The sequence below is a fragment of the Chiloscyllium punctatum genome, chromosome 5 (assembly GCF_047496795.1).
Source record: "Chiloscyllium punctatum isolate Juve2018m chromosome 5, sChiPun1.3, whole genome shotgun sequence".
NCBI lineage: Eukaryota > Metazoa > Chordata > Chondrichthyes > Orectolobiformes > Hemiscylliidae > Chiloscyllium > Chiloscyllium punctatum.
The window spans coordinates 117,435,260-117,448,410 of NC_092743.1; the positions used below are offsets into that span (position 1 = coordinate 117,435,260).

Genomic DNA, 13,151 nt, shown 5'->3' on the forward strand with positions numbered 1-13,151 from the left:
CGCCGACCTGCCTCATCAACCCGGGAATGGACCAGGCCAACCGCCACCCCCCACCCCCCACCCCCCCGCCCCACCCAGGAGTAGACGAGTCCAGCGGCGGTTCGCAGACGTCGGTTGATGCAAGATGGCGGCGCGTTGCTTGGTGTCGGCTCTGGGGAAGCGGCGTTTCAAGGTGGGCCTTGAAGACAGGTCAGCGGGCGTCCGGCCGAGGGGCTGCGATAGGCCGCCGTTTGCGCTCGGACTCAGCGATTGTCGTGAGCCACCACAAAGGTTATCCTGGTTGTGTAACCCAGTAGCAGTTACATAACTGCTCAGGGGCAAGTTTACTGCCGATGCTGGAGGTCACAGCGGGTCAGACAGCCTCCATGGAGAGAGAACAAGACGTGACTCTTCATCACATAACTGATAATATTGGTTGTTGTCAGCAGCGAGTTATGTCTTTGCTCGGTTTTACTAGTGGTTAGTGTTATATAGTCCTAGATAGTCAACATGGATTTGTGAAGGGGTAGATCGTGCTGGTCAAACCTTATTGAGTTCTTTGAGAAAGTGACCAAACAGGTGGATGAGGGTAAAGTGGTTGATGTGATATATATGGATTTCAGTAAAGTGTTTGATAATGTTCCCCGTGGAAACATTGCACAAAATATGGAGGCATGAGATTGAAGGTGATATAGTTGTTTGGATCAGAAATTGATCAGTTGTAAGAAGACAGAGGGTGGCGGTTGATGGGAACTATACATCCTGGAGTTCATTAAGAGTGGGGTACCTCAAGGATCTGTTTTAGATCCACTGCTGTTTGTCATTTTTATAAATGACCCAGATGAGGGCATAGAAGGATGGGTTAGTGAATTTGGAGATGACACTAAGGTTGGTGGAGATGTGGATATTGGCAAAGGATGTTGCAAGTTAGAGAGATATAAATAAGCTGAGAGGTGGCAAATGGAGTTCAATGCAGAACATTGTGAAGTGATTCACTTTGGAAGGGACAACAGGAGTAAAGAGTACTGGGCTTATGGTAAGATTCTTGGTAGTGTAGATGAGCAGAGAAATCTTGGTGTCCATGTACATAGATCCCTGGTTGATAGTGTTGTTAAGAAAGCATACAGTGTGTTAGCCTTTATCGGGAGAGGGATTGAGTTTTGGAGCGACAAGGTCATGCTGCAGCTGTACAAAACTGGTGCGTCCGCACTTGGAGGTTGCGTACAGTTCTGGCCAATGCATTATTGGAAGGATGTGGAAGTTTTGGAAAGGGTTCAGAGGAAACTTACTAGGATATTGCCTGGGATGGAAAGAAGGTCTTCTGAGGAAAGCCTGAGGGACTTGAGGCTGTTTTCATTAGAGAGAAGAAGGTTGAAAGGTGACTTAATTGAGACATACAAGATAATCAGAGGGTTAGATTGGGTGAAGCAGTCAGAGCCTTTTTTCTTGGATGGTGATGGCTAGCATGAGGGGACATAGTTTAAAATTATGGGTGTGCTGGATGTAGGACAGATGTCAAAGGCAAGTTCTTTACTCAGAGAGTAGTAGGGCTGTGGAATGCACTGCCTGCGACAGTAGTAGACTTGCCAACTTAAAGGGCATTTAAATGGTCATTGGATAAACACATGAATGAAAATGGAATAGTGCAGGGTAAATGGGCTTCAGATTGGTTTCATAGGTCGGCGCGACATCGAGGGCCAAAGGGCCTGTAATGCGCCGTAATGTTCTATGTTCTAGACTTTTATAAATCTGTTGTGACCGTTTTGAGAAGATTTGTAGCTCAGGTTGAGGTTTTGGATGAGGTTTGCTCGCTGAGCTGAAAGGTTCATTTCCAGACAGTTCATTACCTTCCGAGGTAACATCTTCAGTAGACTTTATGCAAAGCAATGCTGAAACTTCCTGCTTTCTAGGTGGTAGGACAAGCCAAACAAAGTCACACACAAGAATTCCTAGAAGCATGGTATTCCAACCAGAACTCTATCAACAAACACATTGAATTAGACCCCATCTACCAACCCTTGAGAAAAGGAACAGGAAGTGACATCACCAACCTAAACATATAAATAGAAAGCAGGACGTTTCAGCATTACTTTGCATTAAGTGCTTGAAGATGTTATCTAGTAAGGTAACGAAATGTCTGGAAATGAACCTTTCAGTTCAGCGAGCAAACCTACATCCAAAATCTGTTGTGACCTTCAGTGAGTATCTTGATTATACTGGGGATGGGGTTCATCTGTGATCTAGATCAAGGGAGTCCTCCAGATGTAGAGGTAAATAATACATAAGCTATGAGGATGTCAGAGTGGTGAATGCAGCTGTATAGACATAGAAATGTACAGTATGGAAACACGCCCTTCAGTCCAACTCGTCCATGCCGATCAGATATCCCAACTCAATCTAGTCCCACCTGCCAGCACCCGGCCCATATCCTTCCAAACCCTTCCTGTTCATATACCCATCCAAATGCCTTTTAAATGTTACAATTGTACCAGCCACCACCACTTCCTCTGGCAGCTCATTCCATACATGTATTACCCTCTGCTTGAAAAACGTTTCCCCTTAGGTCTCTTTTATATCTTTCCCCTCTCACCCTAAAGCTATGCCCTGTAGTTCTGAACCCCACCCCAGGGAAAAGACTTTGTCTATTTATCGTATCCTTGCCCCTCAACTTTGTAAACATCTATAAGGTCACCCCTCAGCCTCTGATGCTCCAGGGGAAACAGCCCCAGCCTGTTCAGCCTCTCCCTATAGCCTAAATCCTCCAACCCTGGCAACATCATTGTAAATCTTTTCTGAACCCCTTCAAGTTTCACAACATCTTTCCGATAGGAAGGAGACCAGAATTGCACGCAATATTCCAAAAGTGGCCACACCAGTGTCCTGTACAGCTGCAACATGGCCTCTCAACTCCTGTACTCAATACTCTGACCAATAAAGGAAAGTATACGAAATGCCGCCTTCACTGTCCTCTCTACCTGCGACTCCACTTTCAAGGAGCTATGAACCTGCACTCCAAGGTCTCTTTGTTCAGCAACACTCCCTAGGACCTTACCATTAAGTGTATAAGTCCTGCTAAGAATTTGCTTTCCCAAATTGCAGCACCTTGCATTTATTTGTATTAAACTCCATCTGCCACTTCTCAGCCCATTAGTCCATCTTATCAAGATCCTGTTGTAATCTGAGGTAACTTCCTTCGCTGGCCATTACACCTCCAATTTTGGTGTCATTGCAACCTTACTAATTATACCTTAAATGTTCACATCCAAATCATTTATATAAATGATAAAAAGTAGTGGACCCAGCACCGATCCTTGTGGCACTCCACTGGTCCCAAGCCTCCAGTCTGAAAACAACCCTACACCACCACCCTCTGTCTTCTACCTTTGAGCCAGTTCTGTATCCAAATGGCTAGTTCTCCCTGTATTTTGTGAGATCTAACCTTGCTAACCAGTCTCCTCTGGGGAACCTGGTCAAACGCCTTACTGAAGTCCATATAGATCACATCTACTCTGGCCTCATCAATCCTCTTTGTTACTTCTCCAAAAGACTCAATCAAGTTTGTGAGACATGATTTCCCATGCATAAAGCCATGTTGACTCTCCCTAATCAGCCCTTGCCATTCCAAATGCATGGAATCCTGAAGGGACAGGATGTACGTCCAACAAGTTGCCCACCACCGACGTCCGGCTCACTGATCTATAGTTCCTTGGCTTATCCTTACCACCCTTCTTAAACAGTGTCACCACTTTTACCAACCTCCAGTCTTCCGGCACCTCGCCTGTGACTATCGATGATACAAATATCTCAACAAGACGCCCAACAATCACCTCTAGCTTCCCACAGAGTTCTAGGATACACCTGATCACGTCCTGCGGATTTATCCACCTTTTATGCGTTTCAAGACATCCAGCACTTCCTCCTCTGCAATATGGACATTTTTCAAAATGTCACCATCTATTTCCATACATTCTATATCTTCCATGTCCTTTTCCACAGTAAATGCTAATACAAAATACTCATTTAGTATCTTCCCCCATTTTCTGCGGGTCCACACAAAGGCCGCCTCGCTGATCTTTGAGGGGCCCTATTCTGTCCCTAGTTACCCTTTTGTCCTTAATGTATTTGTAAAAACCTTTTGGATTCTCCTCAATTCTATTTGCCAAAGCTATCTCACTTCCCCGATTTGCCCTCCTGATTTCCCTCTTAAGTATTCTCCTACTGCCTTTATACTCTTCTAAGGATTCACTCAATCTATCCTGTCTATATCTTACATATACTTCTTTCTTTTCCTTAATCAAACCCTCAATTTCTTTAGTCATCCAGCATTCCTTGCACCTATCAGCTTTCCCTTTCACCCTGACAGGAAAATACTTTCTCTGGACTCTTGTCATCTCATTTCTGAAGGCTTCCCATTTTCTAGCTGTCCCTTTACCTGCGAACACCTGCCCCCAGTCAGCTTTTGAAGTTCTTGCCTAATACCATCAAAATTGGCCTTTCTCCAATCTAGAACTTCAACGTTTAGATCTGATCTATCCTTTTCCATCACTATTTTAAATCTAATAGAATTAAGGTCGCTGGCCCCAAAATGCTCCCCCACTGGCACCTCAGTGACCTGCTCTGCCTTATTTCTCAAGAGTAGATCAAGTTTTGCACCTTCTATAGTAGGTGCATCCACATACTGAATCAGAAATTTTTTCTTGAACGCACTTAACAATTTTCTCTCGATCTAAACCCTTAACATTATGGCAGTCCCAGTCTGTTTGGGAAGTTAAAATCCCCTACCATAACCACATTATTATTCTTACAGATAGCTGAGATCTCCTTACAAATTTGTTTCTCAATTTCCCTCTAACTATTAGAGGGAATAATGACAGAACAATGAAAAGCCCCTGAGAAGTAGTGATATGAATGATGACAAGCTTTGAGATCAGTTCTATGACAAAGAATATGTTTTTCATTGGAAACATTCATCATTGGTTTTCTCCCTTTCTACCTTCTTCACTGATCTATTTTTCTCGTTGCCCTTGCCCATGGCTGACCTCTTACCTGCCTCTACCACCCCATCCCACCAATGTTCTGCCCCCATTTTCCTTTGTACCTAATCCTGCCTCCTTTTGTCTGAAATGTGCTTCCAGTCGTGACAACTTTACAATCTACAGTTTCTAATTAGTTGTGATTTCTATTTTTACAGATTCCTGCAGTGTACCAAAATGCAGCTTGCAGATTCCACTTTGCTGTCAATGGGAAACATAATAAAAATGCAAGCAAAGTTTCAAATGCAGTAAGTAAAAGTCACATTTGAGGACTTGCTCATGATTGCCCAGCATTATGCAGCAAATTCTTAACAAGTGTCCAAATACAAATTATTAATTTTAGCATCAATGTGTCGATGCTTTCTGAATTTCAATCCTGCATCTGTTGGCACTTAGTAAATTCTGCCATTGCCCAAATGATATCAGAGTTATATCCAAGGAGCTGAAATCCCCCAAATCCCTCAGTCACTATTCTGACTTCAGGATTATCTCAGCCAAATCTATCTGTCCAGAATGTCTAGATGCTGATAAGCAATGCTTTTGTATTAGACAAGTGTTTGGTCCTTCTGTATCCTAAGATCTCTGGTGACACTGCTTGATGAGAGCAATTTTTTTTCTAAGTCTTTGCTCATTAACAAAAGTCAGTAACCTTTATGTCTGAGCTTATCCCACATCTAGTATTGAATGAGCAAAGGTTTTCTTCAGTTCAATATTGGGGAAAACTGAAGCCATTGTTTTCAGTCTAGGCAGCACATTGGCTCAGTCCTCAGCACTGCTACCTTAGTGCCAGGGTCCTGGTTTGATTCTTGCTTTGGGTGACTGTTTGGAGTTGGCACAGTCTCCCCATTTCTGCGTGGGTTCCACCTGGTGCTCCGGTTTCCTCCCACAGACCAAACATGCAGGGATGTGTGGATTGGCCATACTAAGTTGCCCTATAGTGTCCTAAGACATGTGGATTCACCATAGTAGATGAGGGGTTTTGGGGCTGGGATGCTCTTCAGAGTCTGAGCAGACTTGATGGGTCAAATGGCCTCTCTTTGCCCTGGAGGGATTCTATTATTCTAGTCTCAGCTCCAAGCTCTATTCCCTAGCCACAAACTGTCCCTCTTCCTGGTAACATTCTGACATTGAGCCAGACTGTTTGCAACATTCATGTCGCATTCTGCCCTGGAATGAACTTCTGACCTTATGTTCGTGCCATCACTATTTAGAGTCATAGAGATGTACAGCACGGAAACAGACCCTTTGTTCCAACCCCTCCATGCCGACCAGATATCCTAACCTAATCTAGTCCCATTTGCCAGCACTTGGCCCATATCCCTCCAAACCCTTCCTATTCATATACCATCCAGATGCCTTTTAAATGTTGCAGTTGTACCAGCCTCCACCACTTCCTTTGGCAGCTCGTTTCATAAACACTCCACTATCTGGGGATGCCCCTTAGGTCCCTTTTATATCTTTCCCCTCTCACCCTAAACCTATGCCCTCTAGTTCTGGAATTCCCCCAACGCAGGGAAAAGACTTTGTCTATTTATCCTATCCATGCCCCTCATGATTTTATAAACCTCTACAATGTCACCCCTAAGCCTCTGACACTCCAGGGAAAACAGCCCCAGTCTATTGAGCCACTCACTATCGCTCAAATCCTACAACCCTGACAACATCCTTCTAAATCTTTTCTGAACCCTTTCAAGTTTCACAACATGCTTCCAATAGGAAGGAGACCAGAATTGCATGCAGTATTTCAAAAATGGCCTAACCAATGTCCAGTACAGCCGCAACATGACCCCCAACTCCTGTACTCAATGCTCTGACCAATAAAGGAAAGCATACCAAACGCTGCCCTCTCTATCCTATCTACCTGTGACTCTACTTTCGAGGATCTATGAACCTGCACTTCATGGTCTCTTTGTTCAGCAACACTCCCTAGGACCTTACCATTAAGAGTACAAGTCCTGCTAAGATTTCCCAAAATGCAACACCTCGCATTTATCTAAATTAAACACCATCTGCCCAGCTCATTGGCCCATCTGATCAAGATTCCGTTGTAATCTGAGATAACCTTCTTCGTTGTCCACTACACCTCCAATTTTGGTGTCATCTGCAAACTTACTAACTGTATCTCCTATATTCATATCCAAATCATTTATATAAATGATGAAAAATAGTGGACCCAGCACCGATCCTTGTGGCACTCCACTGGTCGCAGGCCTCCAGTCGGAAAAACAACCCTCCACCACCACCTCTTCTAGCTTTGAGCCAGTTCTGTATCCAAATGACTAGTTCTTCCTGTATTCCATTAGATCTAACCTTGCTAACCAGTCTCCCATGGGGAACCTTGTCAAATGAAGTCCATATAGATCACCTCCACTGCTCTGCTCTCATCAATCCTGTTGGTTACTTCTCAAAAAAATAAGTTTGTGAGACATGATTTCCCACACACAAAGCCATGCTGACTATCCCGAATCAGTCCTTGCTTTTCCAAAAACGTGTAAATCCTGTCCCTCGGGATTTCCACCAACAGCTTGCCCAGCACTGACGTCAGGCTCGTTGGTCTATAGTTCCCTGGCTTGTCCTTACCACTTTTCTTAAATAATGGTACCACGTTAACCAATCTCCAGTCCTCTAGCATCTCACCTGTGACTATTGATGATATAAATATCTCAGCAAGAGGCCCAGCAATCACTTCCCTAGCTTCCCACAGAGTTCTCTGGTACACCTGACCACGTCCTGGGGATTTATCTACTTTATGCGTTTCAAGACATCAAGCACTTCCTCGTTTATAAAGTAGCCTAACTCCATTCCTGCCTTGACTCATCTACTGTTGAAATCAACACTTGTACGTTGGCTAGACATGACATGTGCTCCTGGCTATTCTCTTGCTTTCTGTATTCAGCAAACTAAAGTCAGTGTCATTTAAAACTCTGAAAGGATTCATGTCTTCATTTGCAGTGTGTTATCACCCTGTATGTCCTGGCTTATATTTTGGCTCCTGGTCAAGCAATGTTTTGGTAACATTCTCAAGCTTTCTTCAAATGTTTCTGTGATGTCTCCCCTCCCTATCTTGAATTTTCTCAAACTCCACAGACTTCCTAGCTATCAATACTTTAATTCTAGTGACTTGTGCAATTTGAATTTGAACTGCGACACCATCGGTGGTTGTGCCTTCTGTTGCCTCAGCTCCAAGCTTTGGTCTTTGCTTCCTTTACATTTCTGCCTCTAGTTTTCCTCCTTTGAGACATTATGAAAACCTTTTTGATCATCTGACCTAATATTTTCTTTGTGTAATTTTCTTTTCCAATGCTCCTGTGAAGTGTCTTGGACCTTTCCTTGCATTAATGGTGCTATAAATGTCTTTTTGAACATCAGTGAAAATTGGCATTGCTCTGATTCTTTATTTTTACAGTCTGAGCCATTGACATGGTAACCACAATGTGTATCTTGCTTCCTGAATATAGATTTCTACTCAGTACCCAGTGGTAGATCATGAATTTGATGCGGTGGTTGTTGGAGCTGGTGGTGCTGGTTTACGAGCAGCTTTTGGTTTATCTGAAGCTGGTTTCAACACTGCTTGTGTTACAAAACTCTTTCCAACTAGATCTCACACAGTCGCTGCTCAGGTGAGACTTACTGATATTCTTTCTTACATGCATTGCAATTAATGATATTTCTGATTTGTGTTTAAATGTGAACAGTTGTACAAACTGAACTCTTTCCTCCACCATAGTGATGGAGCTGTGTGAGTGAGTATCATGAGGGCTATTCAGAATGAAGATTGTCGGGAGTTGGATGACAAAGATATGGCTGTGTTAGTGCTCAGAGATCCAGTTGAACTGGACACTGGGGAAGATAGCTGATCAAGAAGTGGCTAGGTTCTGTGCTGTGGCTAGGACTGGTGTTTGCTGATGTGATCTGAGCCAGTGCTATAGGATGTGGCTGGGTCCTGTGCTTGGATATCTGGTTGCATTATGCATTAAAGGACTTTGTTGGGAAGGTTGCGGCTGAATGGTGTGCCCAGCAAAATCCCTCATGCAGTAGTAGTATTATAGCAAGATAATATTTTGAGAGGTGTATGTCCATAAATCCTTGAAAGCAGCAGGACAGGTAAACAAGGTGCTTAAGAAGGCATATCGGGTACTTGCCCTTATTAGTCAAGGTATTGAGTATATCATCAAATATGTTATGATGGAGCTATTATAACATTTAGGCACAACCAAGTACTGTGTGCAGTTCTGCCCACCATGCTATAGGAAGGATGTGATTGTGATTGAACTAAATATTAAATGTTGCCTTGGCTGGATTGATTCAACTACAAACAGCTAGGCTGGGAATGTTTTCCTTAGAGCAAAGAAGGCTGAGAGGGAATCTGATTAAGATGTAAGATGAGGGGGGTATAGACAAGGCAGATAGGGTGAAATGTTTCCACTTAGTAGTGGGGTCAGTAACCGGGGGAAGGTAAAGAGCAGGAAGTTGAGAGGATTTGAGGAGAAAGGTTTTCACCCAGCTGGGTTTTGAGTAACTGGAACTCTCTAAATGAAAGGTTGGTAGAGGCAGACAGTCAACAATTATTTGGATGAGCACTCTGTACCATAAGCATACAAGGATTTGGGCCAAGTGCTGGCAATGGGATTAGAATAGATAGATGTTAGATGGCCCATTGTGTCTATGCTAATCAGAGAATCTCTGCATGCTGTTAAAACTCCATGACTTTCTGAATATTGAACTGGTCACCAGGTAAGCTTTTTCCCTTGAGTGAAGTGATGGGATCTTTTAAAGTTCATTTGCAAGGTGAGATGGAATGAGCAATGTAAAATCTTTATTTAAAAAAAGCTTAAAAATGTGTTGCTGGAAAAGCGCAGCAGGTCAGGCAGCATCAAAGGAGCAGGAGAATCGACGTTTCGGGCATGAACCCTTCTTCAGGCAGAAGGGCTCATGCGCTAAACGTCGATTCTCCTGCTCCGTTGATGCTGCCTGACCTCCTGCGCTTTTCCAGCAACACATTTTTAGCTCTGATCTCCAGCATCTGCAGTTCTCACTTTCTCCTCCTTTTATAAAAAAAAGGCACCTTAGTATTGCAAAGAATTTGGAGATAAATTCTCTGGGGTCAGACCTAAAGCCACAATATTCTGTCTCTGATAAAGAATGTCGCCTTTGAGCTGAGGCTGGCACTATGCTGTATTATCTTGGAAAGTAATACCTTTTTAGATAGAAGTTCATTCATGTGTAAGAAAACCAAAGTGGTTCAGATTTGGCAGTCTATACACTATCTTGTGCACAGATGTGGGTGTACATGAGAAGCGCAGCAGGTCAGGCAGCATCCAAGGAGCAGGAAGATGTTTCGGGCAAAAGCTCGAAAGTCCTGATGAAAGGCTTTTGCCTGAAATGTGGATTTTCCTGCTCCGTGGATGCTGCCTGACTTGCTGTGCTCTTCCAGCACCACTCTAATCTTGACTCTGATCTCCAGTCTCTGCTGTACACATTTTCATCCTGTAGGTGTGCATGAGTTGGGATGTAAAGCTGTAAATTGCTAGTTTGGGAGGGTAGTATCCATTCTATGCACAGTAGAGTGCAGAACTAATTATGAACTCTGTGGATGGCAGGGGATGAGAAAGGCTGTTTTTATGACAGACTGTGGAGTTTCCAATTTTGGATTCTAGGCTGTGTATGTGTAGAGTTGTGTATGTCTACAGATTCCACCTCCAGCTGAGGAAATGGATATGTACTGTGAAGCAATAACTTCCCATCTAACAACTGAAGTAAATGCATACAGCCCTGCTTAGATTATTGACTAGCGTTAAGGATACATAGAAACGTAGCAAATAGGAGCAAGAGTAGGTAATTCATCCCTTTGTGATCCTGTTCTGTCATTCAATAGGATCATGGCTGAATATCCAACTCAGTATCCTGTTGCTGCATTCTCCCAATAGCCTTTGATCCCTTTAGCCCTAAGTGCTATATCTAACTCCCCCATGAATAGAATCAAAAGTTGATCTAGGTGAGTCAAGTTTTCTTGAGGTTGAAATTAAGAAAAAGCAGTGGAGTAAAATCAGATTTACTTATCTTTTAATCTTTCATCCTGTGCTTTTTCTGTGTGTTTAATTTTAATGTTGTTACTAACCATCTGTTTCATTTTCTCACTGATGATAAATGCTGACAGGTAACCAACAAATGAAAGGAAAGTTTAAAGAAACACTTGGTTATTTTTGCAGGGTGGAATAAATGCTGCACTGGGCAATATGGAGAGTGATGATTGGAGGTGGCATTTTTATGATACTGTTAAAGGATCTGATTGGCTGGGAGATCAAGATGCAATCCACTATATGACAGAACAGGCACCAGCTGCCGTTATTGAGGTAAGTAAGCTTGAGATTTTTAAATGCAAGGCATTTTCTAACTGTAAAATGTTTAACGGGATGGTGTAGTAATTAGGTTAACAGCTCAGGTTGCTGTCCTTGAGACTTATGCTTGTGTCCCATCAAGATTGATGGGATGCTCCTATTTTATTTCCGACTGCAATAAAAGTCCAATGATTTAGATTTGAATCTTTTAAACCAGATATTTTGGGGTGGGGATGGTGCATGTACGCAGCATTAAGTTAACCATTTAACCTGACTAATTGGCTGGTTGCCTTGGAATAGAAGGATGCCATATTTGGACAGTAGCAAATTTTCAAGTTTTCACAATAGAATAGTTTTGCATTTTTCAACAAAATCACCAATCATTCTTCAAAACTCTAATGAATAACTGTTTAATTGCTTTTGAAAAGTAAACCCTTCATGTCAGGAATCAGCCTAATGAATCTTTTGTGAACTGCCACCAATTCTCGTATATTCTCCCTTAAATACAGGGACCAAAATCTGTGCACACTATTCCAGGTGCAGCCTCACCGGTATTATATACTGTTGTTAACAAGACTTCCTTTTTAATCTCCAAAATTTAGCAATAAAGGTCAACATTCCATTTGTCACCTTTAATTACTTGCTACATCTGTATGATAACCTTTTTCAAGATCTTTCTGTGCTGCAGTCTTTTTTGGAGTCCATTTCTATTTATATAGGAGTCTTTCTTTTGGTTCTCCCTACCAAAGTGCCTTGTCCTTTCTTACAAAAAAACTCCATCTGCCATCTTTTTGCTTGCTCGCTCACTCACTCAACTTATCTATAGCCCCCTGCAGACTTATTTTATCCTCATCACAGCTTGTCCTCCCACCCATTTTAGTCTCTTCAAAGAAGGAACTGGAAATCTGGATCAAAAATAGAAATTGCTGGAGAAACTCAGCAGGTCTAGCAGCATCTGTGGAGTGAAAGCAGAGTTTAACACTCTTCAGAACTGAAGAAAGATAACTGGACCCAAAACCGGCACCACTCCCCACCTCTTCCTCCACTACATCGATGACTGCATTGGCGCCACCTCGTGCTCCCGCGAGGAGGTTGAGCAATTCATCAACTCATTCCACCCTGACCTTAAATTTACCTGGACCATCTCTGACACCTCTCTCCCCTTCCTGGACCTCTTCATCTCCATTAATGACAACCGACTTGACACTGACATTTTTTACAAACCCACCGCCTCCCACAGCTACCTGGATTACACCTCTTTCCACCCTACCTCCTGCAAAAATGCCATGCCGTATTCCCAATTCCTCTGCCTCTGCCGTATCTGCTCCCAGGAGGACCACTTCTACCACAGAACACACCAAATGGCCTCCTTCTTTATAGACCGCAATTTCCCTTCCCTTCCCATGTTGTTAAAGATGCCCTCCAATGCATCTCGTCCACATCCTGCACCTCCGCCCTCAGACCCCACCCCTCCAACTGTAACAAGGACAGAACACCCCTGGTGCTCACCTTCCACCTTACCAACCTTCGCATAAACAAAATCATCCGTCACCTCCAAACAGACCCCACCACCAGGGATATATTTCCCTCCCCACCTCTTTCCGCCTTCCACAAAGACTGTTCTCTCCGTGACTACCTGGTCAGGTCCACCCCCCCCCCCCCCCCCACAACCCACAACCCACCCTCCCATCCTGGCACCTTCCCCTGCCACCGCAGGAATTGCAAAACCTGCACCCACACACCTCCTCCCTCACCTCCATCGAAGATCCTAAAGGAGCCTTCCACATCCATCAAAGTTTTA

General features: G+C 43.4%; 1 protein-coding gene across 1 annotated transcript in view; it reads left to right on the forward strand.

Annotated features, from left to right (window-relative positions):
* The first annotated feature begins 60 nt into the window (after positions 1-60).
* Positions 61-13,151, forward strand: part of sdha (succinate dehydrogenase complex, subunit A, flavoprotein (Fp)) — a 48,976-nt gene continuing 35,885 nt past the window's right edge. Inside the window, exons 1-4 of the mRNA XM_072571185.1 lie at positions 61-172; positions 5,171-5,260; positions 8,471-8,632; positions 11,222-11,365. Of these exons, the coding sequence (XP_072427286.1) occupies positions 125-172; positions 5,171-5,260; positions 8,471-8,632; positions 11,222-11,365 (444 nt within the window). The 5' untranslated portion in view covers positions 61-124. The remainder of the gene's footprint in view (positions 173-5,170; positions 5,261-8,470; positions 8,633-11,221; positions 11,366-13,151) is intronic.